Source organism: Podarcis liolepis (genome assembly GCF_965112155.1).
Source record: "Podarcis liolepis genome assembly, chromosome: 16".
Classification (NCBI taxonomy): domain Eukaryota; kingdom Metazoa; phylum Chordata; class Lepidosauria; order Squamata; family Lacertidae; genus Podarcis; species Podarcis liolepis.
The window spans coordinates 23,755,374-23,783,318 of record NC_139567.1 but is presented as its reverse complement, the minus strand read 5'-3'; the positions used below and the strand labels follow the sequence as shown (position 1 = coordinate 23,783,318).

The following is a 27,945-nucleotide window of genomic DNA, read 5'->3' as shown; positions in this document are numbered from 1 at the left end:
ATCAATCTTGGACATGGTCCTCACAAACAGGGAGGAATTTATTGATGAAGTGGAAGTACTGGGAAACTTGGGAGCAAGTGATCATGTCTTCCTGGGTTTCAGGATACAGAGGCAAGGGAAAGCTGAGTGTAGTCAGACATGCACTCTGGACTTTAAGGCCAAGTTCAAACAGCTTAAGGAACAACTGGGTGAGATCCCAGAGTCAGAAATACTAAAAGAGAAAGGAGTCCAAGATAGGGTTTTCTTTTAAGGTGCAATACTGAAGGCCCAAATGCAGACAAGAAAGAAAAATAAGAGGCATCTCAAGAAACCAGTATGGCTGCAAAAGGAGCTTACAGATGAGCTGAGATTTAATAAGGGCATCTATAAGAAATGCAAGAAATGGAAAATCACAAAGGAGTATACAAGAGTAGCCAACAGTTGCAGGGTGAATGTCAAGGGGGCTAAAGCTCAGAATGAGCTCAGGCTTGCAAAGATGTTAAAAACAATAAAATGATTTCTTTGGCTTTAGATCAGAGTTTCCCAAACTTGGGTCTCCAGCTGTTGCTGGACTACAACTCCCATCATCTCTAGCTAGCAGGACCAGTAGTCAAGGATGATGGGAATTGTAGTCCCAAAAAAAGTGGAGACCCAAGTATGGGAAACCCTGCTTTAGATACAGTGGTAGAAACTTCCCAATAAGAATGTGGAGTCTGCTGAAAGGGTCTCTGAAAATACAACAGCAATTCTTAGCTACAGTATTGAAAGTAAGAGGGATCTTTACAAGCTGTTATTTCTGCAGCACATACTTCTTGCCGCTTCAAAAGGACAGGAAGTTAATTATTCCAAATTGAAAACCACACACATCTGTATGTAAACTCTCTCAGAATATCCTCCTTTCTTGCTGCAACAGTTAGTGCATCTATGACCAATATAGCAATAGGTGCACTATAGTGATCCCAGAAGGTAACTCAAAATTAGTAAGGAAATAAGTCTTGTTAGACTAATGACTGTTGGCATAAAGAGCATGCAAACTGATATCACTTCCTAAGCACCAGTGTTAGAAACTGAGATATGAAAACTAGGAACTAAATAGTACTTTAAACCTAGGTTATGGCTGCAACAACGGAATGTCTAGGCACAGGTTTTTTATAACAAGAATACAGTACAAAGTTGAAAATGAGTGAACTACAGCTAAAATATTATGTTCATTTTTCACGTGCTGTAATCCTTCACCTGCCTCCCCCCCCCCTAATATTCTTAAGAGGGTTTCTTCTCCAGTCTTCAAAGAGTAGCTGGAAGTGGGGAGGGCAGAAAAAGGTCTTCCTTTCCTACCACTCTGCAGTTTTAATCTGAAGTCTTGGGCCAGAGCTCAGAAACTGATTGCGCTAATGAAATTCCCAGTCACAAAATGCACCTAGAACAATGGGAGTTTCAAACACTGGCATCAGTTCTTAATGAACGGTGCAACCCAAAATCACCCCTATTTCTACATATCAAGAAAGCTCTGCATTTCATGTTCTGCAACTCCTGGTAAAACTAGCTTGCACTTTGGACGTAATTTCCTCTTTTGCAATTTTCAATACATTAACATGGAGTCTTGGATTCACAACAATAGCATATACCTAACAGCATCAGCTGGGATATTTGAAGACATTACCAAGCCGGGGAGTGGGGGCGGAGCTTTAAAATATTAGCCAGAGGTGGAATCCCGCTGCAGCTTGAGATAATTTGACTCACAACTCGTCAGAACTCAAAACTGTATTTCAAAATATCTGTGTAAAACAACAGCCTAGTTTTATTGCCTCCAACAGCTCTCCATTTCTTGGGAAATGGCCTGCCTTTGAGCCAGCTTGCCATGACAGCTACGCAGTGGTGACAGCTTGTACAGACAGCAATGGAACAGACAGCCAAATCCTTTTTTCTTTTTGCAGCATGTAATGTTTATGAGTTTCCTGAGGACACTCTCATGTATGTTGGAGGGTGTTACATCCTGCTAGGGATAGGGTGTGGGTGGCAGGAGAGAGATTGTCTTTCCCGGAGCAGGGAGATGCAGCAAGCATCTGACAACATCTACCTGCAGTTCAACCGGGATCAACTTTCACAGGCTAAAAGAAGACACGGTGATCTTCAGTGTTGAGCAAGCGGGGTCAACTCCATTTACTTTGCAGGGGTTATCCGACACTCCTTTCATTTACTATCCTGCAGCGGCGTAGCGTGGGTTGTCAGCACCCAGGGCAAGGCAAGTAACTTGCGCCCCCTAACCTGGGGCAAGGCAAGTAATTTGCGCCCCCTAACCCGGGGCAAGGCAAGTAATTTGTGCCCCCTAACCCCTGACCTGCCGCCGCTGCCAGCTTCTTCTTGCTGCTGCCTGGTCTGGTCTGGTGTGGTTCTTTCCCGCGCTCAGCGCTGCGCTGGGCGGCCGCTGCACTGTCCCTCCCCCAGATAGTCCCTCGCTCTCTCTCCGCACCGCACGCCTGGCACCCACCCCCTCCACAGTGGGCGGCGACCCAGCGGCTCGGATCGGATTCGCACAGCCAGCACTGCAGTGAGAGAGAGTGAGTGAGCCAGGTAGGGGCAGAGAGCTGCGAGTGCGAGCACCCCCCCCCAGATGTTGCGCCCGGTGCGGCCGGCCCCCCCCTGCACCCCCCACACTACGCCACTGCTATCCTGCTTCACCTCACTCCCCTGCCTGTCCCTCCAGTCTCTGCAGCCTTTGCTATTGCTCTGCATTCACCAAACCAAACCTACATAACACTTAAACTAATACGACTGTAAATACAAACTATGTTTCAGGCTATTGAAGGTCGGCAAGGAGTGATGCAGGCACAAAGTATGTCCCACTTGCACCATGGCATATTCTCACCCTCATGCAGTCGTGGTGGTGGTTCCCAGCTGAGTATACTGGTTGGAGTGTTAAACTAGAACCTGCCAGGGCTCACACCCCCACTCAGCCATGAAGTTTCCTGGGTGTCCTTGAGCCAGTCACTGCCTCTCAGTCTAACCTACCTCACAGGGTTGTTGTGGGGATTAAATGAAGTGGAAAGCCATGTATGCCACCTCAAGCTCCTTGGAGGAAAAGGTCATAGAATCATAGAGGTGGGAGGGTCATCAAGTCCAAACCCTCGCATTGCAGGTGGATTAGAAATGCAATTAATAAGTACATAAAGTACAAAAGGAGGCTTCTCTAGACTGCCTTTACAGCCTAAGGATCTCTCTATTAATAGAAAACAACAAAACAAAAAGTTATCCTGAGATTTAACATGAAATACTGGGACTCTTAATTTCCCCCCACAGGGCTGAAACCACATCCCCAGAAGACACTCCGATCTCCCTCGAGCAGAGATTTATTATTTACTCCTGGTGCAGCTACAATTGCAGAAAGGGGTGTGTGCAGCAAAGTCTTTCCCGCATGTGCTCATTTCTAGGAAGAAGATGACAATGACAAAAAAAGGCAAGCAGATGAAACGAGAGCGGAGGGGGCGGAATGACACAGGCACACACCTTCACCGCCCATCTTCCTCTCTGTCCTTAACCATCTCAGACAGTCCCCTTCATCATCATCACTAACACCCGCCTCCAGCACTGCAAGCCGTGAAAGGAGATGGTGTGTCAGACTCTCATAGCAAGCCCCCTTTGTCTCCTCCTGTCATCTTTGGAAGAAATATACCCTAGGCAAAAAGGGGGAAAGTGGTGTGTGTGTGTGTGAGCAGGATTGGGGGTGGGTGGACAACAGGGAGCTCACAGCCAGGGAGCACATGGGCACACAAGCGCACACAGAGCAGACCCAACTGCTGCTGCATGACGCATTGAGAAATCAACCAAATCTCCACCTTCAACCCCCTTTTCTCTCTTTCTCCTCTGTTCAAAAAGCTGCAAAACACCAGGAGCATATTGCCTGTCTCTTCTTCCCAGAAGCAAAGCAGGGAGGCAGAAAGACCACAGAAATCACTGCTTCACTCTTCAATTGCAAAGAGTGTGATGGTGGCTGCTGCAGAGGATGGATGGAGGGGGGGACTGAACCCTACCACCCCAACCAAAGAAGAGATGGGGGGGGGAGAGAAGAGGCATCTCTGCAACATGATGTCACACTGGCTGCTTTCATGCTCAGCCTTCCGCCGCACACTCCCCCCCATCCCCAGCAGAGAACAGAAGCAGCAGCCGGCGCCACCAACATGGACTCCGGATTTATTCAAGCAGGGAACCGTATGCCTCTGGCACCAATCTTTCTCTCTCTCTTTCTCTCTCCCTCCGCACAGAAAGTCCCCGACATAAACATGTACAAAAACGAGCCGCGGTGGCGCACATGGGCAACTAGATCGCTCAGAGGGCAAGAAAGAGAGACCGACGGACGGACAGAGAGAGAGGCAGGCAGAGAGCGACTGGAGGAAAGAGCAGAGCGCGCCACTAACCTGGTAGCCATTAGGGACTAGTAGCATACAGTGGAGCAGCTGGGAGTTCATTCATTCATGCAGTTGGGCGGTAGGGGTTGGGGGCAGAGAGGGGGGTGGGCCAGTGAGGAGGTGAAAGGGCCGTGCCCCTCCCGGACCATCTTGAAAGCCCTTCTTCCTCACCCCCCCCTCAAGGAAGGGGGGGCTTACTCCAGAAGGGAGCCCCCTCTCTCTGCAGCGCGCCAGAGCTGCGTGTGCCCAGCCATAGCCAGTCCTCGCCTACGGCCGCCCCTTTGCACCCCCCTCAAGACTTTTGCCAGCTTGTGCCGCCGTCTCCCTCCTGCCTGCTCCCTTCTCTCTCTCTCGCACACACACACACGCACGCGCGCACACACATACACACACACACAGGCAGCAGCACAGGCGCGCACACACTGGCGCACACAGGGAGCGCTTGCTCGCTGCCTGTTTACATAATGCAACCCTATGGTGCAGTCGCGCCGTCCTCAATTATGCACGCCTGCTCTGCACGGGGCTGGCCAGGGGTTCCGGCTTTAGCGGTTCCCTCTCGGGTCCGGAGGAGTTAAACCGGGCGGGGGCGGCGGCAAACGAGAGGACGACTTCAGCACCATGCGCATTTCAGCACAACCGTTGCAAGATCTTGCCGTTCACTTGCAGCAGGGTAGGGAATTCAAAAGTGGTACAGGATAATTTTTCTCGGAATCCTGCACCCCAGCAGTGGTATATTTCACCAGGGGATAAATAAGCTCTTACCCTGGCCAGCAGAACTCTCCTTTTAAAAAATTCAGTAAGGGGGGGGAATGCTCTACATCAAACGCTAAGGGCTTCCCAAGCGCCTTCTGTGCTCTCCGACCTTAAATTGATGAGCGGTGCCATGCTTTGTGTGAACAACACAAGCGTAACACCAGCATATAAACAATGACTGCCATTTAAATCGTAAACACAATATGTCCTCAAATACCTGAGGATGGCCACTTTCACGCCAAACATTTAAAGCACTGTGATACACTTCAATCAGCTATTGATTCCCCTAAAGAATTCTGGGAGCTGTGGTTTGTTACGGGTGCTGAGAATTGTTAGGAGACACTTGTTTCCCTTGTAGAGCTACAATTCTCCGAGTGATTTAGAAATCAGTCCCTTGGGGAACTCTGGGAATTGTAGCGCTGTGAGGGGAATGGGGGGGGGAGTTCAGGATCCTTAACAAGCTACTCTTCCCAGGATTCTTTGGGGAAGCCATGACTTTTTCAAGTGGCTTCATTGTGCTTTAAAAGTATGGTGTGAATGTGGCCAATATAAGGATGGTTGTCATCCATTTGCACTTTGCTTGCTTACTCACTGATAACATCATTCTAACCACAACAAACATAACTGCTGTGGAAGGCATGGAGGAACTCTTAACATGTACACCTACAGAATAAAAACATGTTACACACTCACACCAGGAACCAGAATCTGAAGAATACTGATGGAAATGTCTTGAGTTCAAGAGGCATTACAGTGGTACCTCTGGTTACGTACTTAATTCGTTCCAGAGGTACGTTCTTAACCTGAAACTGTTCTTAACCTGAAGCACCACTTTAGCTAATGGGGCCTCCTGCTGCTGCCGCGCCGCCGGAACACGATTTCTGTTCTCATCCTGAAGCAAAGTTCTTAACCTGAGGTACTATTTCTGGGTTAGCGGAGTCTGTAACCTGAAGCATATGTAACCTGAGGTACCACTGTACATTGTGAGCAACAAATAAATCCTAACCATCACTACCTCCAGATGCAATATTTTAAAGATAGTGCTACCATCTATCTCTTTCCAGACCTGGGCAGTGCTCAGTTCTTGCTATCTACCCTGCAGAGAGATGTCCTGACACACGTTTGTTGTCTGGTTAGCAGGAAACCACCAGCCGTAGCAGGAGACATTAACTGAAATTATAGCAGCACCATGTGCCAAATTCACAGTTACAAGTTCGGCGTGATTCTGGACTAGAGGGAAGAACTGGCAAACCCTGCAGGAGGACAAGCAATGACAGCCCTGAAGATGCTGGTTCCATTTTCCATCTCATCTTTCCTCCAAGGAGCTCAGGGTGGGGTACATGGTTCCCTCCCAATTCTTCCTCACAGCAATCCTGTGAGGTAGGTAAGGTTGAGATGCAATGGCTGGCCCAAGGACACCCAATGTGTGACTGAATGGGGATTCGAATCCCAGAATCCGAGGTCCTAGTCAAACGTTCTTAACCAGCCCACCACACAGAATTCATGGCAAACACAGATCTCAGGCTAGGCTAGAGAGAAGCGGCTGAAGGTGGATTGTGACAAGAGGCACTCCACCAAGTCTACAGCAAAAGCTTTATGACAACTTCTCTTTAATGATGGACTCATAAATTAAGATCCCTCTGCCTTAGCATTCCGATGGCACATGCATGTTAAGTAGGATTTCAGGGGTTCCATTTACTGTGGGATTTAAAACTTAAAACATTCAAGCAGCGGCTCTTTAATATATATAGTTTTAGGGATCATTTATAACCCTCAAATCTGTGAAGAAGTTTGAAGGACGTTTAAAGATTAGAAGTCATCAGCAGCCCTGAGCAGATTACTGTTATCGGAAAGACAAAGCTTCTGAGATCCACACAGCTTATTGTAACCCAAAAATTTCCGAGACCAGCAGGACAGGGAAACACAATCGCATGACATGCTCTCAAACCCTTCTAGCATACATCTGGACCAGTGCTTAGCTGTAAAAGCAGTCCAGCCCACTGCGCTTAGAAACAAAAGAAAATGTGCCAGCCGCTTGCTTCGCTCTACCAATGGCAAGACAAACCCAGACAGCAAGTTATCTTACATCCCACTTTTGAGTGCCAGTCCTAGCAGAGAATGCATCCTATAAATGCTGGAGACAACGATGGAAGGAACGTTAATAATAGAAGAGGCAGCACTTAAGAACTGCAGCGAACAGCAAATTGCTGCCATGGCAGAATAATACATACTTTCAGAAACCTTCAGGTCTTTGCTTAACCATAAATACTTAAACCGGCACACATGAACTGCAAGCTCTGTATATGAAGAATTTTGCTCACTTTTAAGAATTGTTTATTACTCTCTGCTCTCTTTGGCACTTTGATTGCAGAGTGTTGCATGTTTTGAGACAAACATAAAAAGCAGGAATAAAAGCCAAGAGGCTAGTTTTTGGAGGAGGGTGTTAAAGCATAAGTAGCACACAGTTACAAGTTCTCTGGTGTGTGTTACAGTAACTGTTTGGAGTTTGGCGATTATCCATGTTGTTACAAAAACGATTCTTATTAGTTTCATTAGAATACAAAGCAACTTGGAGGAGCATCGGAAATGTATACAAGGATATCGCTTTAAAGGAGATTCAGATTGTTCATCCCAAAGTATCTTTCAATATATCCCTGTGACTTAAGGGAAGATGGAAGCTGTGTACTGCATACGAAACTTAATAAGAATGTACCACAGGACAAGTTACTGTAGTTATAGCTTGTTCTTGTATTTACCTGCAAAAGAATAAAAATTATGGGGGGGGGCAATATTAAAAAATAAACCAAATTGCAGAAAACTTGTCTGATGCATAGGGATTTTTATTTTTGGTAATTATTTCTGTAGAAATGTATCTGTTTAGGAACTGATTTAGGAACCTGCAAGATCCTGGTTCAAATCTTACCTCTGCCATAAACTCACAAAGTGTTCTCAGGCATGTTAAGTCCTCAGCTCTAATCTTAAGTACTACCCCCCCCCCATTCCTCCACAATACAGGCATTTTTTTATAGAGCAGACAAGTTTGGGGAAGAAAATGCATCGGATTCATTCAGTATCGTAATAAGGGACCATGGCCATGTCCAGCCATTATCTTTGTTGAAAAGCTTCTCTGTTTTCTGTGTTCTTTGACTATTCATCAACATCATCATCAAAACGTGTTGGAATCAGATTCTTTAACAAGAGGTTTCCATGCTCTGTCTGTCAGTTGTTGTTGTTTTACAATTATCAAGCAACTCATCTTGTGGGAATTCACATGGAAATGAAATTATGACCACACACAGAAGAAATTTCAAAGCATGTGGACGAGGGAAAGGCACTTTTTGCCTGGTAGCAGAAACTGAGGCCACAGATACTTTAGCACAATCCCTTTCCCCCCACGATTTTGCCAAGGCTTCTGTTTAGCTGCCTCAGCCGTAACCCCATCTCCTCCATTAATATTATATCTCTCAGGTGATGGGAAATGACTCGCCTGTCCAGGTAATTAAAGCCCGAGGCTGATGAGGAAAGTGTGAGAGGCAGTCCAGTCACTCAGCAGTCAGGATTGTAAAGATCCTGCCTCAGTAGAGGAAAATTTAATGCATCAACTGAGAGTGTTTTCTGGCGGCCTCGTAAACCAAACCATGGACTTTAGATCGTAAAAGAAGTCCACCCGATAAAACTCCATTAGGGATGAAATCTTCTGAATTCCTCCAATTTTAAACAGGCCATAGCTTTGTACTTTAGCCTTATTTTCCCTTTTTCTAAGTTGATCACATTTCTAAAGGATAGTTCCTTACAATATTTATTTATTTGGAGCATTTGTACACTGCGCTTCATCCAAAAGGGCTCCCAGAAGGCAGATTTAGGGGAGCACAACCTGTTCAGTCACACTGGGTGCAGAGCCTCAGGGTCACTGCAGCTATGATGTAGAATAGAAAGCAAGAGGCGGGGAGCGGGGACTGGGACCACAGAATTTTGCCATCTCACAGGGTGAAGCTGAAAATTGAGGTCCCAGGGTCTGCCACTGCTCCCAGAGCTTCAAAACAAGACAGTCCCTACCCACAGGCTCAGAGGGACAGAAGAGGAAAATAAAAACAAAAATTTCTAAACAATTGTTCCCATAATGCAGCTGGCACAGTTCTGGGGCAGGAGTGCCCAGTGTTACAAAGTCAGATATATAAGCTAATTACCAAATCACGCCTTAAATCTAGTCTACGGTCAGCGTAATGGAATACCTGGGCACCATTCCCCCCCGATGAATATTGTGATTATTCATTAATTTCTATACCACTTTATATTTTAAAGAACAAATCTGAAAATGATTTACAACACATTAAAACATCAAATAAAACAATCCAAAATAAAACAAATTCAGGCTTCAAAGATAATATTTCAGATCCTTCTCTAAAGTGACATTTTGCTTTCCCCAGTCGCCATCCTGGCATCCAAAGATTTTCACAAGGTTGCAGTGGGAGCCACGCTAGTCACAAAATGCACCTGGCGCCTGGCTAATTTCTAACACTGGGAGGGCCCAATAAAGCTGAGCCGCCAGCAAAGCTGGTGAAATGAGCCCTGCTTCCTATCTCTCTCACTGAAGCAGTCTGATGGAATGGCTGACCCCAGGTGACAGATGAGAGAGGAGGCCTGATGGAGCGGGATGCTAGACCTGATGCATAGGGTGTTGTACTCAAAGGTTCATCTGAGGTCTGAAATGTTGCTTGGTGTCTCACTTTGCCGAGGGCATTCTCAAGGTTGGTCCAAAAGACAGCCTCAAGTGGCAAGCAAGCCTTTGGAACAGGAAGCCACCTGCAGAATATGACACCCACCTTGGTGTCCTGGGGTGAGGTGGGCTGCATAGGAAATGCATGAAAATTCCAGCTTGTTACTATGCATGAATTTGCAGCCACAGGTAAAGGAACCATGATGCTTCAGAACTGCTGGAAGAAAATGCAAACAAGAACTCTGCAGGATTTGCTAGCAGGTGATCCCTGAGTAAAATCTCCTCCCTGACCCCAACCAGATCCTCCACGGAAGCAACCTCTCTGTCGAAAGAGAAAAGCTTGTCAACCTCTCACCCAACCCCTTGTCTCTAAGTGAAATGATTTCTGAGGTTTCACAAGAAAAGCGAGTGGGGAAGAAGATAATTGAGAAATGTTAGAATTGTACCCAAAAGTAACCTTCAGCTCAGGGTTAGTTTGAAGACAAAGGCAGAGTTTGAAGGAGAGTTGGCTGCGATGTGGCCTGGGAGGGAAAAGGTGGCAGGATGGTAAAGTCAGCAAAGCTGGAGAGAGGGTAAAAGCATGATGGTTGATTTCTGTTTGAATCCACAGCTGCCGCTATGGGAGAAGCAAGACCCCCTCAATGCTGTGAACCCCTCCAGCGTAGGCTCAGGTTGTATATGTGTGTAAATAAACCATAGACCATAAAGACACCACAGTCTCTGCTGTGCCTCGTTTCCAAAAGGGAACATTAACCCTGGGTAAAATGCCTGGAACCCCTGGAATCTCACTCGGGTATCGGGGTTGTCTGAGACATGGAGGGTTGCTACCAGAGCAGAAGATGCTGGTGGACCAATGAAGTGACTCAATGCAAGGCAGCTTCATACGATTAGCATCCCTCCCAGTCACTTCCCTCAGTTTGCTCTTTCACAAGTAAAATAAAGCCAATGTTTGCTATCGTTTTGTAGCAGGAGAGGCTGTGGCTGGCAAACTCGGCTTCACATGGCACAGCAGCAGGAACAGAGTAGATACTGTACAACTGCACTCACCAGTGCTGGAAGGGAAGTAAGGAGAGGCAGCAAAAAGATCTTTCAAGAGCAGAGTGTCAACAACTTTAAGTGGGACACACAAAGAGCCAGTTCTCAGTTAAGAACTTAATCTAGGATTAACAAGAGGTCAGCTACCTCTGCAAGGAGACTGCGCTAAAAGGAACTAATTAGCTCTCCTTAACAGAGCAATGCGTACAACACAAGCATATCAAGCAACACCCCCATTCCTAAAACACAGATGTCTACCTGAAGTCCCAGATAAGAAGCTTTAATGATCTAGATCACCATTTCCCAAATTATGGGAAGATACAGAAAAGAGGGTCATGGGTAGTTAGCAAGTTTAAATCTCACATTATGCACTGCTTATTTATTCATCTTGCACATTCCAGACACTTACAGCCTGCAAACTCTTATTCCCAAACAATTAGCTGTCAAGGCGAAAAACAACACTTGCAGTCTTCAAAAGTCTCAGTAATATGGATTTAAAAATCACAGAAATCGAAACAACAATACATCATTTTGATTCCACTGTGGTTTAATTACTTTTAAACTATTGTTTCTATACATTTTTTTTGCTTTCTGTGTTTTATCTGTGTTTGTTTTGATTTAATTTCGGCATTAAGTCCCAGTTCTGGAAGAAAAAGCAGGGTATAAATGAATAAAAGGAGGAGGAGAATGGATAAGGCTCCCTGCACAAAATCATAAGTCAACATGGCGCACAGGGACATCCCAGAAAGTCATTCTGAACCACCACCAGCAAACCGTTTCAAGCCCAGCAGAGACAGGGAGGAGCAACATCAGTCCTGACAGGCCCTTTTGATTAGGATGCGATTGCACCTTTTCTTTAAAGGAAATGCATTTCAGTGTTGGAGGAACAGGTTTCAAACACTTCCCTGAACCAGGGCAGAGACATTACCATGTTTTGTGCTCAAGAAGCATTTTTTTGTGATGCTGTTTTAAAGGGGACCCCAGATGACTTGACTTGAAGATGAAGAGAGAGGGCTGCAAGACTACAGAAGTGTCTCTAAAAATGCAGGATGCCAGCCCCACATTGACATTACAAGGAAGACGACAGCAAGGCAAGTGCAAACGAAGAGAAATAGCAACAGCAATTAAGTATGTGGGATGGGGAAGAAAGAGCACTTTCAAATTATAGGTTCGATGGAGAGCTTTATTTTCAGTTTAACACCACCTCAGAATCTCCTTAGCCTCACCTCACTGATTTTACACCCCCACCACCCTGCCAGCTATTTTCCCGTTATCTTGTCAGGAACGCTGCTGATTCATGTTCTGTTCCACGGACTGAATCATGCTGATTCATGCACTGTTCTATGCCAGTGTGGTGTGGTAGTTAGATGGTCCAACTAGGACCTGGGAGACAAGGGTTCAAATCCCCGCTTGGCCATAAAGATCATTGAGTGTGACCTTTCTCTAGCGACAAATATTTTAATCTGCTTTTTTTGCTTATCATTGATTTTTTTTAATGTTTTCAATAGATTTTGGGGGTAATAATTTTATTGCTTTCTTCTTTTTGCAAACCACTTTGAGGGTTTTTTAAAATAATCAAGCAGTATATAAATTTAAGGAATAAAGGAATAAATGCAAACTGGACAGATACAAGGAAGCCAGCCTTATAGGAGAGATGGAGAACCCGCTGCAAATTCTCTGAAAATATTTTGCCTGCCTCCACCCTTATTCCTCTATTCTCCCACCAAGCACCACTATAAGTTCTTCTTCAACTGCAGAACATGGGAGTAGTCAAGAGGGTGGAGGCGACTGGCCCCCTGAATCAATCAAAACCAATCAAAATCAATACAAATCTGAATTTCTGCCCCGCCCCCTAACAAAAGCCTGCCCCCTCAACAAAATTCCTGCCTATGCCTGTGCTGCAGAATGATATATTCTTTCATCCTGTCAAAAGTAAGACCATCCTGTCAAAAGTAAGACCAGCAAAGGCTTCCGAAAGAGGGTGTGCTGGTTGCTGATCTTATAAAATATATGAAAAACACTTGGGGATAGCCTACATTCCTCTGCTCAGAGCAGATGTTGCTAACTGAGGAGGTCGAGAGAACATAATGAAAGCAGAGTGTTGGAACAGTGGGTCCATGTGTGTGCATTTACAGCCATGCTTTTCCAACCATGGCACAGAGAGATTTGGTTTTAAGAGTTATGGGGATGGAATCTGAAACTGACAGGATAGCTGTGCATATTCAGGAGATGTTAAAAGTCGATCCTGCCTCCCAATCTGTCCAGAATAAGAAAAGGGGGCTTTGAAGTACCAGAGAACAGGGTACATTGAACATTGGAGCAAATGCTAATGTCTTCCCCCATTTGTTTCCTCACCAATATGTTTCTCACCAAAAGAGGACACCCAGAGCTGCTTCACACATTTCTGTTTTCTGTTCTGGTGGAGAATATTCACTGGATGAACACAAATATCCAATTTTTTTGTATCTGTGCTCCTGGCAAGCACAACAAGTGCTTCTGGCACTGCTGAAAAACTGCTGCAAATGCGTGCTCTCGACCCGCATGCATGGTGCTTTCTCTGTCAGGCTATAGGTATTTCCCAGAAAACTGAAGTAGTACTATTTCCCTCTGCCTAATTCTTCTGACCCCATAAAGGAGAAACAAATACATACAGATTATCAATCCAGCCTAAAATATATTGCTTTGTTGCCTCATTTGTATTCTGAAAAGTAAGGAGATGGGAAGATTTCTCAGTCTGATAATGGCTCTGCAGGGCTATATGGCAATTGTCTCTTTAGATCATGCTGCCTTTTCTAGCATCCAAACTGGCTGCCCAGTGAAGGGGAGAAAATGCACCAACTGCCCCTTTAAAACACAGTTGATTCCACACAATCTGGGCTTTTCATTAACCCTTGCTATTTGTCCAGCGATAATCACAAGAAACGGTAGACATCAGTCAGCTCAGACTTGGCCTCTTGAAGTATTTTGGATGCTGAACAGAATCCACCTTTCAGTGATGCACTTGAGAGGGTTGCAACCAGTGCTTAGGCCCATGGGCATTACTCATACTAATTTCGATGGATCTACTCTGAGTGGAATTGAGTTGGCTACAACTCATAACTCCCCATTACCCTTTTCCGGCTTCTAAATAAGGACTTAGGCTACATTTATATTACGCACCCCAAGCACTATGATAACACTGTCAATAGTCATTATCCCACCCCCACCCCAAAGAATCCTGGGACCTGTAGTTTGTTAAGTGTGCTGAGTTGCTGAGAAGTGTGCGGAGAACTGCCTTCCCAGAGCTACAATTCCCAGAATGGTATAACAGCCAATTCCTCTCTTTGCAGGGAACTCTGGGCACTGTAGCTGAGCAAAACAGGGAAGAGAAAGAGCTGGATGAGAAGAAAGGACATAGGAAAAGGAAGAAGGTGGAAGAGGGATCTCAGAATTGAGAGATGCAAGCTGGTAAGTGATGACATGGTTAATGAAACTGTCTAGTTTAGGTCAATTTATTGCTCTGCCTATAGTTATTTATTTTATTTATAGGCCTTCCTTCCTCTCCAAGGTGCCTAGGGTGTCAAATGGATACACAATTTAAAAACAAAGCATTCTAAAATAGACACTCTAAAAAAACAAAAATACCATAAAAAGCATCAAAACGCAATTGCAATTAAAACTATCTTCCGTCCAGTGAGCACGGGATTGCCAGGAACAGTATCCTTCAGCTACTAAATGCCTGGGTAAAGAGGGTTTTTTTCAAATTCCTCCTGGAGGCTAACAAGGATGGAGACAGGTGTACCTAACTGGGGAAGGCATTCAACAACCAGGGAACCACAATTAAAAAGGTCTCGTCACAGGTTAGCCCTGCCACTCCTGACTCTCTAACTCCCAATTCATTACCCTGGCCTTCACCCTAACAGCCCCAAGGGGTACCAACCACCACCACAGATTCACAGGCAGGAATCTCTGTAGATTACCAGCAACAGAGGTAGATCTAAGGTAGATCTGTGCTGAGCAAGCAGAGCACTCTGAAGGCAAGTGTATTTCTACTCCACAAGTAGAAAGAGCACATCAGTCGAGGAAAGCGATTAAGGCACTGGTCTAAATTGATGCTGCTGTAATGTACACAACAAGTGCAAGGGCCTCCCCACTCACCCCCAAAGTTGAGCATAAGTGTTCAGCCAAATTCTTGATGGCTAGATTTGCATCCTGCTAAAAGCAGTAAGCTCAATCACTGCATGCAAGCCAACCATGCTTTCTTCTATCCACTCATGAATGTTAGCGAGCAAATTTCTGCTCTTCAGTGGCTCAGAGCACTCTCCCCATGACATTCTGTTTGCCCAATCTTCACTCCCAAGGAAGGAGAAGAAGAAGAAGAAAAAGAATCACGAAGCCTTGAATGTCTACACCGCATTTGCAGCTCGTCAGCTTTGTTATAAAAGCCAAGTCCTGTGTGGGATTTGATGCCTTCATTACCCTTGCTGCTACCCACACTGAAGATGGGCGAAAGCTTGCAAAAATTCTCTGTGAAGAGGCACAGATTGCCAAACCACTCTGGAAGCGGCAGCTCTGGAAGAGGAATAATGGTCCCCCAAGAACTCTCAGCACCCTTAGCAAATGACAGCTCCCAAAATTCTTTGGGGGAAATCAGGAATGTGGCACCACAGCACTTTACATGCATGGGGAGGTTGTGGCCTCAGACTGAAGCCTAGGTCTCCCTGCCTCTTCTATACAAGAAGAGTGCACAAAGGTGCAGGCTTCTTGCACTCTGACTGAGTGTTGCATTGAAGGCAAATCTCATTGCTGCTGACATTTCATCACACTGCAAGAAGAGCTGTTTGCAGGAGGGCAGGAAGTTACAGACATTCTGGACCGCTTCGTAACTGGTAGGCTAGGACACAAAGGGGCTGGCAAAGGATTCGAGGAATGCACCCCAACCTGCAGATCCCCAAAACCGAAGAAAGTCAGCTTAGGGCACATTCACACCATAAGTTTAAAGCCCTATGATACTACTTTAAACGGCCGTGGCTTCCCCCAAAGAATTATGGGAGCCGCAGTTTGTTAAGGGTGCTGTGGGCTGTTAGGAGACCCTGGCTGGATCTAGACACATCGAATAAGTGTTTCAGTTAAGCCCGTTGTAAATTTAAACAGGGAAATCCAGTAGGGGAAAACGGGATTCCACAGCGCCATCTGGTGGCACAATGTTATATCGCATACACAACACATATAAATTGCTTTTTCTACACCAATCTAGCAGAGTCCCCTTATTCCCCTCACACAGCTACAATTCCCAGAGTTCCCTATAAAGAGGGATTGACTGTCAAACTGCTCTGTAGCTCTGGGAGAGGAATAAGAGCCTCCTAACAACTCTCAGCACCCTTAACAAACTACAGTTCCCAGGATTCTTTGGGGGAAAACATGGCTGCTCAAAGTGGTATCACAGTACTTTAAATGTATGGCGTGAGCATGGTCATCCTTCTCATCACCTTTATCTTCAAAGCACTCCCCTATTCATTGCCATCATTCTCCCACCTAAAGGTAACGGTAAAGTAGGACCCCTGACCATTAGGTCCAGTCACGGATGACTCTGGGATTGCGGCACTCATCTCGCTTTATTGGCTGAGGGAGCCGGCGTACAGCTTCCGGGTCATGTGGCCAGCATGACTAAGCCGCTTCTGGCAAACCAGAGAAGCACACGAAAACGCCGTTTACCTTCCCTATTTATCTATTTGCACTTTGACGTGCTTTCGAACTGCTAGGTTGGCAGGAGCAGAGACCAAGCAACAGGAGCTCACCCCGTCACGGGGATTCGAACCGCAGACCTTCTGATCAGCAAGCCCTAGGCTCAGTGGTTTAGACCACAGCACCATCCGCGTCCCTCATTCTCCCACCTACCCCACTACAAAAAATATAAATAAATCCCATCAAGCTCCACGAACAATGCAAAAGCCTGGCCATGAGAATATTTTTCAGACACTTTTCTCTCCACTTTCTATTCCAAGACGGAAAGTTATTCAAGTGGGCAGTTAATATCTCACCAACTTTTCATCACATTTAACATTCAAGCATTGCATTTGTTTCAATAGAGCCTTGTCATCTGAGCTGACCTTCACAGCTCCCATTATTTCAGATAAGGTCTCATTGTTTTCAATGGGAATTCTTGCACTTTGTTTTAGCATGTCCGCTCTGCGGTTCCCTGGACAATACATGCGGGGAGGGGTGGTGGTAATGCAATTACTGAGAAGGCGCACATGATGGCAAAGGGACTCATGCCCTCATGATGAAGAAAAAAGCAGTGCGAAGTGGAAAGGACCTTTCCGTGGGAGGGAAGCTTGGATTTACTGGTCGGACTAGTGGGGAATCTCCTCCTACTAAAGCTCTGCCCTTTCAATTTCAATTCACATTTGTTTATTCCATGCTCAGGCACAACTCACAGGATGTAGAAAATGTGCCTGCTTGCCATTCATCTCACCACAAGGGGGCATAATCAGGCAAACAGCACTGCCATGTGAACCTAACAAATCACTTTGTGGTCACTGCATGGGAAAAATCTGTGCATAGATGGGGCCAAAGTGGTGGCAGATTGCTGATGCAACATTTAAGCGAGCCCTGAACTGTTTTAATGAAAGCCGAGTGTTCTCTCTGCTTGTTTTGAGCTTCCGATTTCCACTTGGACCATTCTAGGGGTGCGCTGCGAGTTATTTGCTCAGCATTTTCTGGTTCAGCAGCCTTTACACTGCAAGACCATGTTTATTTGTTTTCTCCTCTGGGGACAAAGCTGCATGTGGCTGCACAAATTCAGCGGGCCTGGTAAAAAAAACGTTGGCCTCTCTTCTCACGAGCACCAAAAATCTGGGCACCAGCAGCAAAGATCCGTCCTGAATTGTTGCCGATCCTCAAACATTTTCACCATGGATATAAACATTTTCCCTCCTATTTTTTCCTATGAGGAAAGGTTGCAGCATGTGGGATTTTTAGATTAAAGGCTGCAAGGATACTCCTGGCTCAAAAATGGAAACAGCAGGAGCTCCCAACACTGAAAGATTGGCAGGTTAAGATGGTGGAGTACGTAGAGATGGCCAAGTTGACGGGGAAGATCCAGAATCAGTGTGACGAACTGTTTCAAAAGGACTGGAACAAATTTATACTTTATATGAAAGAAAATTGTAAACATCTGAAAGCGTTTGTAGGTTTGAACTGAAATGTTTTGTAATGTAAACATAAGGAACTGATTTACCGATAACAAGGTAAGATATTATAATAAGATAGAAGGTAAACATGTGATTATAGAAATGCGGAGAATATAGAAAGGTGTGTGGAAGTCAGAAAGAGGGAGGGAAGGAGGTTGATGCTCTTATAGAGTAGTGTATTAAGTTATAGAATTGTGTAACAAAATGTGATTATGATAAAAGTGGAAAATTTAATAAAAATCATTTTAAAAAATAAAGGTGACTTGAGGGGTGACATGACCGAAATTATGCATGGTACGGCAAAAGAGAGCAGACAAAACCACCTCTCCCTCTCTAGTAACACCAGAACTCCTGGGCATCCAGTGAAGCTGAATGTTGGGAGGTTTGCGAAAAGTAAATGAAAGTCCTTATGCACACAGCACATAGTTGAACTATGGAACTCACACCCACAGGAGGCAGTGCTGGCCACCAACAACAACAACAACAACAATAATAATTTATTATTTATACCTCGCCCATCTGGCTGGGCTTCCCCAGCCACTCTGGGCAACTGCCAACAAAATATTAAAATACCATAATACATCAAACATTAAAAGCTTCCCTGAACAGGGCTGCCTTCAGATGTCTTCTAAAAGTCTGGTAGTTGTTTTTCTCTTTGACATCTGGTAGGAGGATGTTCCACAGGGTGGGTGCCTCTACTGACAAGGCCCTCTGCCTGGATCCCTGTAACTTGGCTTCTCAAAGCGAGGGAACTGCTAGAAGGCCCTTGGCGCTGGACCTCAGTGTCCGGGCAGAACGATGGGAGTGGAGACGCTCCTTCAGGTATACTGGGCTGAGCCCATTTAGGGCTTTAAAGGTCAGTACCAACACTTTGAATTGTGCTCGGAAACGTACTGGAGCCAATGTAGGTCTTTCAAGACCAGTGTTATGTGGTCTCGGCAGCCGCTCCCAGTCACCAGTCTAGCTGCCGCATTCTGGATTAGTTGTAGTTTCCAGGTCACCTTCAAAGGTAGCCCCCCGCAGAGCGCACTGCAGTAGTCCAAGCGGAAGATAACCAGACCATGCATCACTCTGGCGAGACAGTCCATGGGCAGGTAGCGTCTCAGCCTGCATACCAAATGGAACTGGTAAACAGCTGCCCTGGACACAGAATTGACCTGCGCCTCCATGGACAGCTGTGAGTCCAAAATGACTCCCAGGCTGCGCATTTGGTCCTTCAGGGGCATAGTTACCCCATTCAGGACCAGGGAGTCCTCCACACCCACCGACCTCCTGTCCCCCAAAAACAGTACTTCTGTCTTGTCAGGATTCAACCTCAATCTGTTAGCTGCCATCCATCCATTAATGCTTCTGAATATCACTTGCAAACCACAGAAGGGGAGCGTGTTCTTGTGCCTGGGTCCTGCTTGGGGGGTTCCCAAAGACACCTGGTTGGCCACTGTGAGAACAGGATGCTGGACTAGATGGGCCACTGGCCTGATCCAGCAGGCTCTTCTTATGTTCTTATTTGTTCCACCACCAATTCCCCGTAGGAGAGGATTTATACCTCTTTTACACTTATCTTGGACCACCAGAACTTGCTCCATCAAGTTTGTGTGTATATGGATACAGCAGGACTGAATGGCCATGAACTGCAAGAGGTACAGTTCCGCGCAAAGCTGAAAATGTACACAAGCTAAGCATATTGACCATTCACTGCACCAGGAAGTAGGCGATAACACAGTCTTCCTAACTACAAGTCCTGTGACATCTTTGTTTAAGGGCCACTTGCATGAGAAGCTGCAAGAATTCCTTGGGGCTGCCCGCTGCAGGACTGAACAGCTTTGAGAGCGCCATTTGATCAAAGCTTGTGGTGCAGTTTTAAACAGCTGCAAGCGGTGAGAATTCACTCATCAGCTGAAATAATGCTCACACGTATGAAAAGTGGACAGAAGGGAAAGCAAGGGGCCTGAACTGGAGGGAAACTCTCTGCCAATATCCGCTACACTTTCACTGAACCAATTCGATACCTGGAAACGACGGCAAAGCTGGACTTCCGGGTTGGCGCCATCGCCGAATGGCGGACTCCCTCCGAGCTCCGGAGGGAGTCTGCTCGGCAGGGGCTGGGTCCTACCGCGCCGGCGACGCGGGGACCCTCAAAAACCACGGGCACGGAGCCCGTGGACATGGGGACTCGGCTGGTACCATCAGCGCCCTCCCGACTCGTGAAGGAGCCTTTTTAAAGGCTACGGATCGGGTGCCGGGGAGCGGCGTGGTACTGTGAGTCTATCGCTTCCCCTGCCGAGCGCAGCCGCATGCCATTCGTCGGAGAGCACTGGCTTCTTCCATTTGAAATTCGGACATTTAACAACAACCCGTGAGTAATTGGGTAACCGGGTATAAAAGGAGAAAAAAAGAAATTTTTTTTCGGATTCGGCACGAGCGGGGGGGATCTAAAAAGGAAGTCAGTCCCCTCCCTGATTGTAAACATGCTAAAACAAGGACTGAGAAACCAAGATTGATTCAGAAGTTTATTGCTGACAAAAAATATCAAATTCCACGATGGGATATTACAAGAATTGTGCTGGAGGAGAAAAGTCGAGGGTGAGAGGGAAAAGGCAAACCCCCCCCCCCCTGGGAACCGGGGCGACTCGGAGAACCTGGCGGAGAGAGATGGAGAGTTTGACAGCTGTCAAAGTAGCTGTCAAATCTTGAGAATACAAAGAGGACTTTGTTACAAGTATTTTGCTGGTTAATTTTGATACAATTGGATATAAATATGGATACAAAATGTCGGGGGGGGGAAAGAAACAACAACTTGACTTTTGGATTAGAGGACACAAAGTTACTGCAACCCCCCTAGAGGGGCTTTGGGACATTACAAGTGGCGTATGTGGAAAACTACACTGGGATGTGTACTGGTCTTAGCTCCTGGGAAAGTAGCAAAACTGAAATATTGTTTTGTCTACAGAGGTGACAACACAATAGAATCTTTCTATTGAAGTAAGGTAGGAACTGGACGTAAGTTTTTGTTCCTGAATAACAAACCTCTGTAGATATACTAGATTTCAGAATAAGAATGGTTTTGCAGCTGAACAAGATAGAAACCTGAGAAAGTAAGAAACAGAAGAGTAAAGGACCAACTACGCCACGGAAAGAACAATGGGAGGAGCAACAATGACCAAGGGAAATTAAAGCCCTCTATTAGACTGGATTTTTGAAATTAAACATTATCAAAACAAGCAAATTTAAAGAAAACCGGCAAGATGGATTGAGAAAAATTTGGCTGTGGACTTGAGACCTCCAGGCCGACAACATACAGACTGATGGACTTGGGGAATCCAAACCGGGGAAGGGAGGGGGAATCCTAGAATCCAAAGGCTATGTAACCAACTTTTGGAATCTTCTTCTATCTTCTATCTTCTATCTTTCTATATAACTTTGGTATTTTGATTTAACATGTTTTGGGGGAAAAAGGGGGAATTCGTGGAAGGAAACGGGGTAGATTTTGGGGGGAAAATCTTTGTTCTATTTTGTTAAAGATGAGGAGTGATGTTAAGATTGTAATTTAAATTGGCTAATAGGCACAACATATTAGGTTTAAATTGGGAATGAGAACTTGTGGAACCAACATAGGGAAAGGGGAATACAGTCGGGAGGGGAAGGAGGGAGTCCCAGAAAGAAGGTTATGAAAATAAGGGTTTAAAATTGGTCTTTCTTTTTCTTTCTTTTCTCTATCTTTTCTATCTTTTCTACTCTGTTATTATTGGAAATTTTAATAAATATGATTATAAAAAAAAAAAAGAAACGACATGCAAAGCTCAAGCACTGCTGCAAAGTCACCATAAAACTGCTAGCAGACACACCAGTTCATGTTTAGGGGTTGCCCTATCAGCCCCAAACACCAGAATATTACGACGCTTGCAGCACACCAGCATCGCTGGAACGCAACACTAATAATTATCCTACATTATTGATTTGCCGGGGTAGCAAGGCCTTTTCAGTGCTCATTGACTGAAACATAAGCAAAGACTAGCAGTGCTAGATTAAGACTCATTTCACAAATGGTTGATGAGTAGGGGTACATATCTTGCTTCCCCACCCCATACACAGCAGAGGTTCATGCCCAGTGAAGGAAGAGTGCAAGGGGGCAGGAAGAGACACCATCAGGGCCTGGGCCTGTCAGACTGTCCTGTCCTTCCCCCACAGGGCCAACGGACACCACCTGCCCTGTCAGAAGGAAGATGGGGGGGCTGGGAGAGTGGGTCGTTTGTCTTTTATTTTTATCTGCTAGTGAGCAGATGAGAGAACTGTAAAACTGTAAGCTGCCTTGGCAAAAAGGGAGCATATTAGTTCCCTAAATACGCCAAGTGGGGATACCATAATAGATATTGGGCACTATTTCCTAAAGTACAAGCAAGCAGTCTATATGCAGTGGCAAAAGGTTCCCTAGGGAAGAGAACAGCGGAACTCATTCCTGTAGCATACAGTCAAACAGGACAAGAACTGGGATGTTACTATTGATATATATATTTTAAAAAAACACAAACCACCATATTCCTCTACCTTTCCCGTTTCAGCTCTTCAGGAACTAGGACCGGCATAGGAACTAACAAGTGCTAAAGAACTTTGAAGAGCATTAGTTAAGTCAGTGTGGTGTATTGATAACAGCAGTGTTTCTCAAACTTGGGTCCCCAGCTGTTGTTGGACTACAACTCCCATCATTCCTAGCTAGCAGGACCAGTGCTCAGGGATAATGGGAGTTGTAGTTCAACAACAGATGGGGACCCAAGTTTGAAAAGCACTGGGTTAGAGTGACCTGAGAGACCAGAGTTCAGATCCACACTCAACCAAAAAGCTCACTATGTGACTTTGGACCAGTCACTGCCTCTCAGTCTAACCTGCCTGACAGGGTTGTTGTGTGGATTACTTGAGGGGAAGAACCATACTCACCACCTTGAGCGCCTTGGAGAAAAGGTGGTTTATAAATGCAATAAATAAAATAAACTATATCAGGCATAGGCAAACTCGGCCCTCCAGATGTTTTGGGACTACAACTCCCATCATCCCTAGCTGACAGGACCAGTGGTCAGGGATGATGGGAATTGTAGTCTCAAAACATCTGGAGGGCTGAGTTTGCCTATGCCTGAGCTATATGAATGGGCTACTTTAAAACATACCATGAGGGAAGAAGAGGGGTGGGGTGCAAGAATCCCCTTCTGTACCTTCAATCATGTGTCTACTGAAGGAGTGGAGAAGAGGCTGGGATCATGCCTATGGACCTTGTCCATGACCTCAACCTCCTCACACCTTCCATGAAGGATGAAAGGAGCATCTATGCACATGCAGATTCCTGTAGCTTCTTCCCTGTGACTGGGAACCTGATTGTGCAGATTTATATCTCAGAGCTGACCTCTAATATGCATATATTACACGCACATCACACACACTTCAGGCTCTGCATACATTATCATCCTTTTATAAAAGGATGCCACACTCACTAAATCTGGCCCTTCAGAATCCAAAACAGAAGAGATTTTATTCTCTTGGGATGCCACCTTAGCACACATGACAAACATCAAATTCAAACCAAATTTATTAACAGGGCAACCAAATGCTAATTGCAGACAAACAGAACCATATGGACATAAACCGTATGCAAGGATTATGCATAAAAATAAAAACTCACCCTATACAGCAAATAAAGCATGTTTATGTCTCTAAAATCTCGAGAGAAGCCATATGGCCTTGTCTAAGTTGAGCAGACTTCACTGCAAATTTCAGTGTAATAAACATTGCAGACCTGTCCGAACCAAACAACAGATACTTAATATTATGTGAATAATTGAGGTCAGCAACCACTGCTGAAGATTTGTCTAAATATCTGTTTTGTACAGTTTGCATATAATGTACGGCGTCCTCTACCCAGGGGCTACCGCATATGCCAAAAGGGCCAATCTCTGGCAATTTTCTTAAATCTCCCTTCAAGAAAATGCAACTTCATAAGAAATATGTATTCCTAGAAGAGTTAGCATGTCAAGGTCCAAGTCCCAAACTCCAAGTTCAGAAGAGCATTAGCTGGTTGAGACTGGGATTACTGTGCTGAAGAATAAGGCCCGGATCCTATTACTGACCCTAAACCTAGCAGTCCTGGAGCCTTTGGGAGCTGAGTCAAAGCACCTTCCCCCATGTCCAGTTTGCCCCTGTTCATATGGGAGGTGGAGCTTTAAGTGGTTGGAAGGACCCATAAGGCCTCAAGTCCACCTCCAGCTAGTACTGAAGTGAGTTCCTTGCTTGGTGCTTTCCATGGTGCTTTTTTGCCTACTAAACCCTTCCTCAACCCCACTGGAAATCAGGGATGAGGAACCTGTGGCTCTAGCTCCCATCATCCCTCACCAGCTTGACCAGTGTCAATGATGGGAGTTGCAGTTCAACATCTGAAGAGTCACCTGATGTCCACGCATGTTCCTAAGTGTTTTCCCAGACTCTCAAATTAACACAAAGTGGTTCTCAAAGAAGATGTTAACCACTCCCTGGGGGCAGTTAGAAACTCAGATATACAGTCGTACCTTGGTTTTCGAACAGCCTAGTTCTCGAACGTTTTGGCTCCCGAATGATCGAAACCCAGAAGTGACTGTTCCAGTTTTCGAACATTCTTTTGGAAGCCGAACGTTTGATGAGGCTTCCGCGGCTTCCGATTGGCTGCAGGAGCTTCCTGCAGCAAATCATAAGCTGTGCTTTGGTTTTCAAATGCTTTGGAAGTTGAACGGACTTCCAGAATGGATTCCGTTCGACTTCCAAGATACAACTGTATAAGCTAGGGGCCAACTGTCTCCTTTAACCAAGGTTACAGTTGCCAAAACGGAATATCTAGTTGCCATTTTGGGGCAAAACAGCTCTGAAGTTCTATTTTTCAAACGATGCACTAACTGTGATTGATTATCAGTTACATATCTGCCTAGTTCATATGACAACCTTGAGCTAGGTTAAGGACTTTGAGAAGTTAAAGAACAAAAGTCACTTCCTCCAGGAACAGCCCACATATATATTAGCCTATTCCTACCTCTTTTTCTTGAAGGGACGCGGGTGGCGCTGTGGGTTAAACCACAGAGCCTAGGACTTGCCAACCAGAAGGTTGGCGGTTCGAATCCCCACGACGGGGTGAGCGCCTGTGGTTCGGTCCCTGCTCCTGCCAACCTAGCAGTTCGAAAGCACGTCAAAGTGCAAGTAGATAAATAGGTACCGCTCCAGCGGGAAGGTAAGCAGCGTTTCCGTGCGCTGCTCTGGTTCGCCAGAAGCGGCTTAGTCATGCTGGCCACATGACCCGGAAGCTGTATGCTGCCTCCCTTGGCCAATAAAGCGAGATGAGCGCCGCAACCCCAGAGTCGGTCACGACTGGACCTAACGGTCAGGGGTCCTTTTACCTTTACCTTTACCTCTTTTTCTTAATGGTGATACGGATCATTCATAATAATTTAAGAATATTCTTCACAACTGTGAGCAGGACAGTAGGATTGGGTAAGTGAAGGCAAGCTTCAACAATTAGCTATAGCGTTGTTCATTGCTCCTGCACAGAAAAAGCATTTTGGTTCCTGAAATTCATTCTGTTTGTGCAGATAAAATACAGGTATAACTGATAAAATTCTACAGGATGTGGTATTAGTGTGCGAAAACATTCAAGTTCCAATGATGCCTAGGCATGCATCTCTAGACGGTGGAGATGTCGGGTACCAGCCTTGCAAATAGGTGCAAAATGTTCCTGACACTTGGCTAATTTCAAACACTGCCGGGGGGGGGGGGGTTAATGGGATTACCTAGGGGGAGCTAAGAGGCAAATGGGTGCTGGTCGTATAAATGACTATTGGACTTTGAAAAGCTCGTTTCACTGGATAAAGTTCATCAGTTTTGTGGAATTAATTTTTGTAAATAGTTTTAATTGAATTTTGAATAAATGTACTATTAATTGTTACAGTTCTGAATTTTATTGTGCTATTATCTTCCTTAGTGGATCGTTCAAACAACTATCCCGAATAATGTTTTTTATACAGTAGGGGGGCACAGGAGATGAGCGTATGGAACCAAGCAGGCTATGTGGCCTGAAATAAGTTGAGAACTACTGAATTAACACAGTGTTCATTCGGTTTAAAGCTTGACATGCCACTTTTCAGCTTTCTGCTTTTGAGGTCCGTCACAGCAATAAAGGAACTATGTAAGAAGAAGCAGAATCAATTTCCGGATTTCAAATGCCTTACCTGGCACCTGATCGCTTATAGTGATGGCCCAAGGCATTCCACATACAGAAAGGATCTTTCCCCCAGGTACTTACCCACCTGTGTTAAGTAAGGGCTCCACAAGAGAGCCTCAAAAGATTATCTTGGATAATATGAGCTCAGTACATCAAGCAGGTTTGGCAACTGGATAACCTTCAGCCTTGGGGGGACAATCAACGACATTGGTCACTGTTTTGTTTAAAAGGTGATGGAAAGTGAAACCTCACGGCTGAAAGGAGAGCCTTACCTGAGCTCCAACTGCCACAGTCCAACTGAAAGGAGCCTCACTCCCCACAAACAGAAAGGAACCCTCAGCAGCCACTTGGGCTACACTTTCCACAAGATTCCTTGCACAGGGAAGGTCAATCACATCCGTCAAATAACCGAAAAGCTGAGCTGTCAGTTTTCTCAAGGAGGAATTCACTGCCTCCCCCAAGAAGGTCATTGTTACCCAGTGTACAGTACAATCTACCCTTGCTGCTAATAATGCTTACCCAAAACACTCAAACACAAACACCTGCCAGCAGTTATCTAATTACAGAGAGTTAAGGTCTAATTTCAATATGAGCTCCTCAACCTTTTCTCCCAAAATTCTATGATTATTACTATTGACGGGGTTTCAAGGAGGCTTGCAGATAAAACAAGAACAGCTGAAAATGTAGGGAAGGACCACTAAGAAACAATTAAACATTAATAGAATTAAAACTATGTATAAAATATAAAAGATCTAATTACATTCTGGATACTGAATCATGATTCACACACATCAGTTGTGCTAAAGAAAGCCAGGAGTTAGCATCGTGACTAGCAGAAGAGACCTGAAATCTAATATTTAGTTTAACCCTTTCCCAACTATGCAAAACCAAAGGGATTCTTCCCATGAGATTCCTGTCTCTAAAGATTTGTAGCAAAATGATCAAACAAAACTTGGAGTATACTTTAATATAAAACAGTTGTGGAATAAGCATTTTAAATAAATAAAACTAGCTGGTAGCTGGAATCCAAGTTCCTTGTGGATAAAAGGATGATTACTATCTATAGATACCTCAACAGCACAATCCATCAAATTCCAAATCTATTGCTATTATTTTCAAGCAGGAACTTGGGAGTTCCATGATGATGATGATGATGATGAAATCTGCATACCACCCTATACCCGTAGATATCAGGGTGGTTCACAATATTTACCATTCAAAAAATCCTATGCAGTCAAATGAACAACCAACATTACAAGGAATATAACCAATAGCAGATTTCTAATACCGTGAGAGAAAAAATGCTGTGAAGATTTAGTAAATTGTTTTAACAGTCCCATGTAGTAACCCACCCCACACGTAAGAATAGCCTGCTGGATCAGGCCAATGGCCCATCTAGTCCAATTCCCTGTTCTCACAATGGCCAGCCAGTTGGACACCTACAAGCAGGATTCGGGCACCAGAGCACTCTCCCCTTCTGTGGCTCCCAGAATCTGGTATTCAGAAGCATTATTGTTCTGACTTGAATCTTCCAATGTTCAGCTTCAGCATTCCCACATGTACAAAGAACCAGGAATAAGAATCAAATGGCCACCATGGATACCAAGACCAAGATTCCTGCATAGCAGGGGGTTGGACTAGATGACCCTTGTGGTCCCTTCC

The 27,945-nt window shown here is 45.2% G+C and overlaps 1 protein-coding gene across 10 annotated transcripts in view; it reads right to left on the bottom strand.

Annotated features, from left to right (window-relative positions):
- The window catches only part of GRAMD1B (GRAM domain containing 1B), a 209,355-nt gene that overhangs the window by 65,402 nt on the left and 116,008 nt on the right, over nt 1-27,945 (bottom strand). The window contains exon 1 of one of the 10 annotated variants that reach the window (XM_083480966.1): nt 26,291-26,313. The exons of 7 other annotated variants lie outside the window; for them this stretch is intronic. Coding sequence is in view for 2 of the 3 variants with exons in the window: in XM_083480968.1 (XP_083337094.1) it covers nt 4,392-4,402 (11 nt within the window). In the remaining variant the exon portion in view is untranslated. Of the gene's footprint in view, nt 1-4,391; nt 4,838-26,290; nt 26,314-27,945 lie in introns of those variants that run through there. 2 more of the 10 variants (XM_083480968.1, XM_083480960.1) reach the window with 2 other exon arrangements.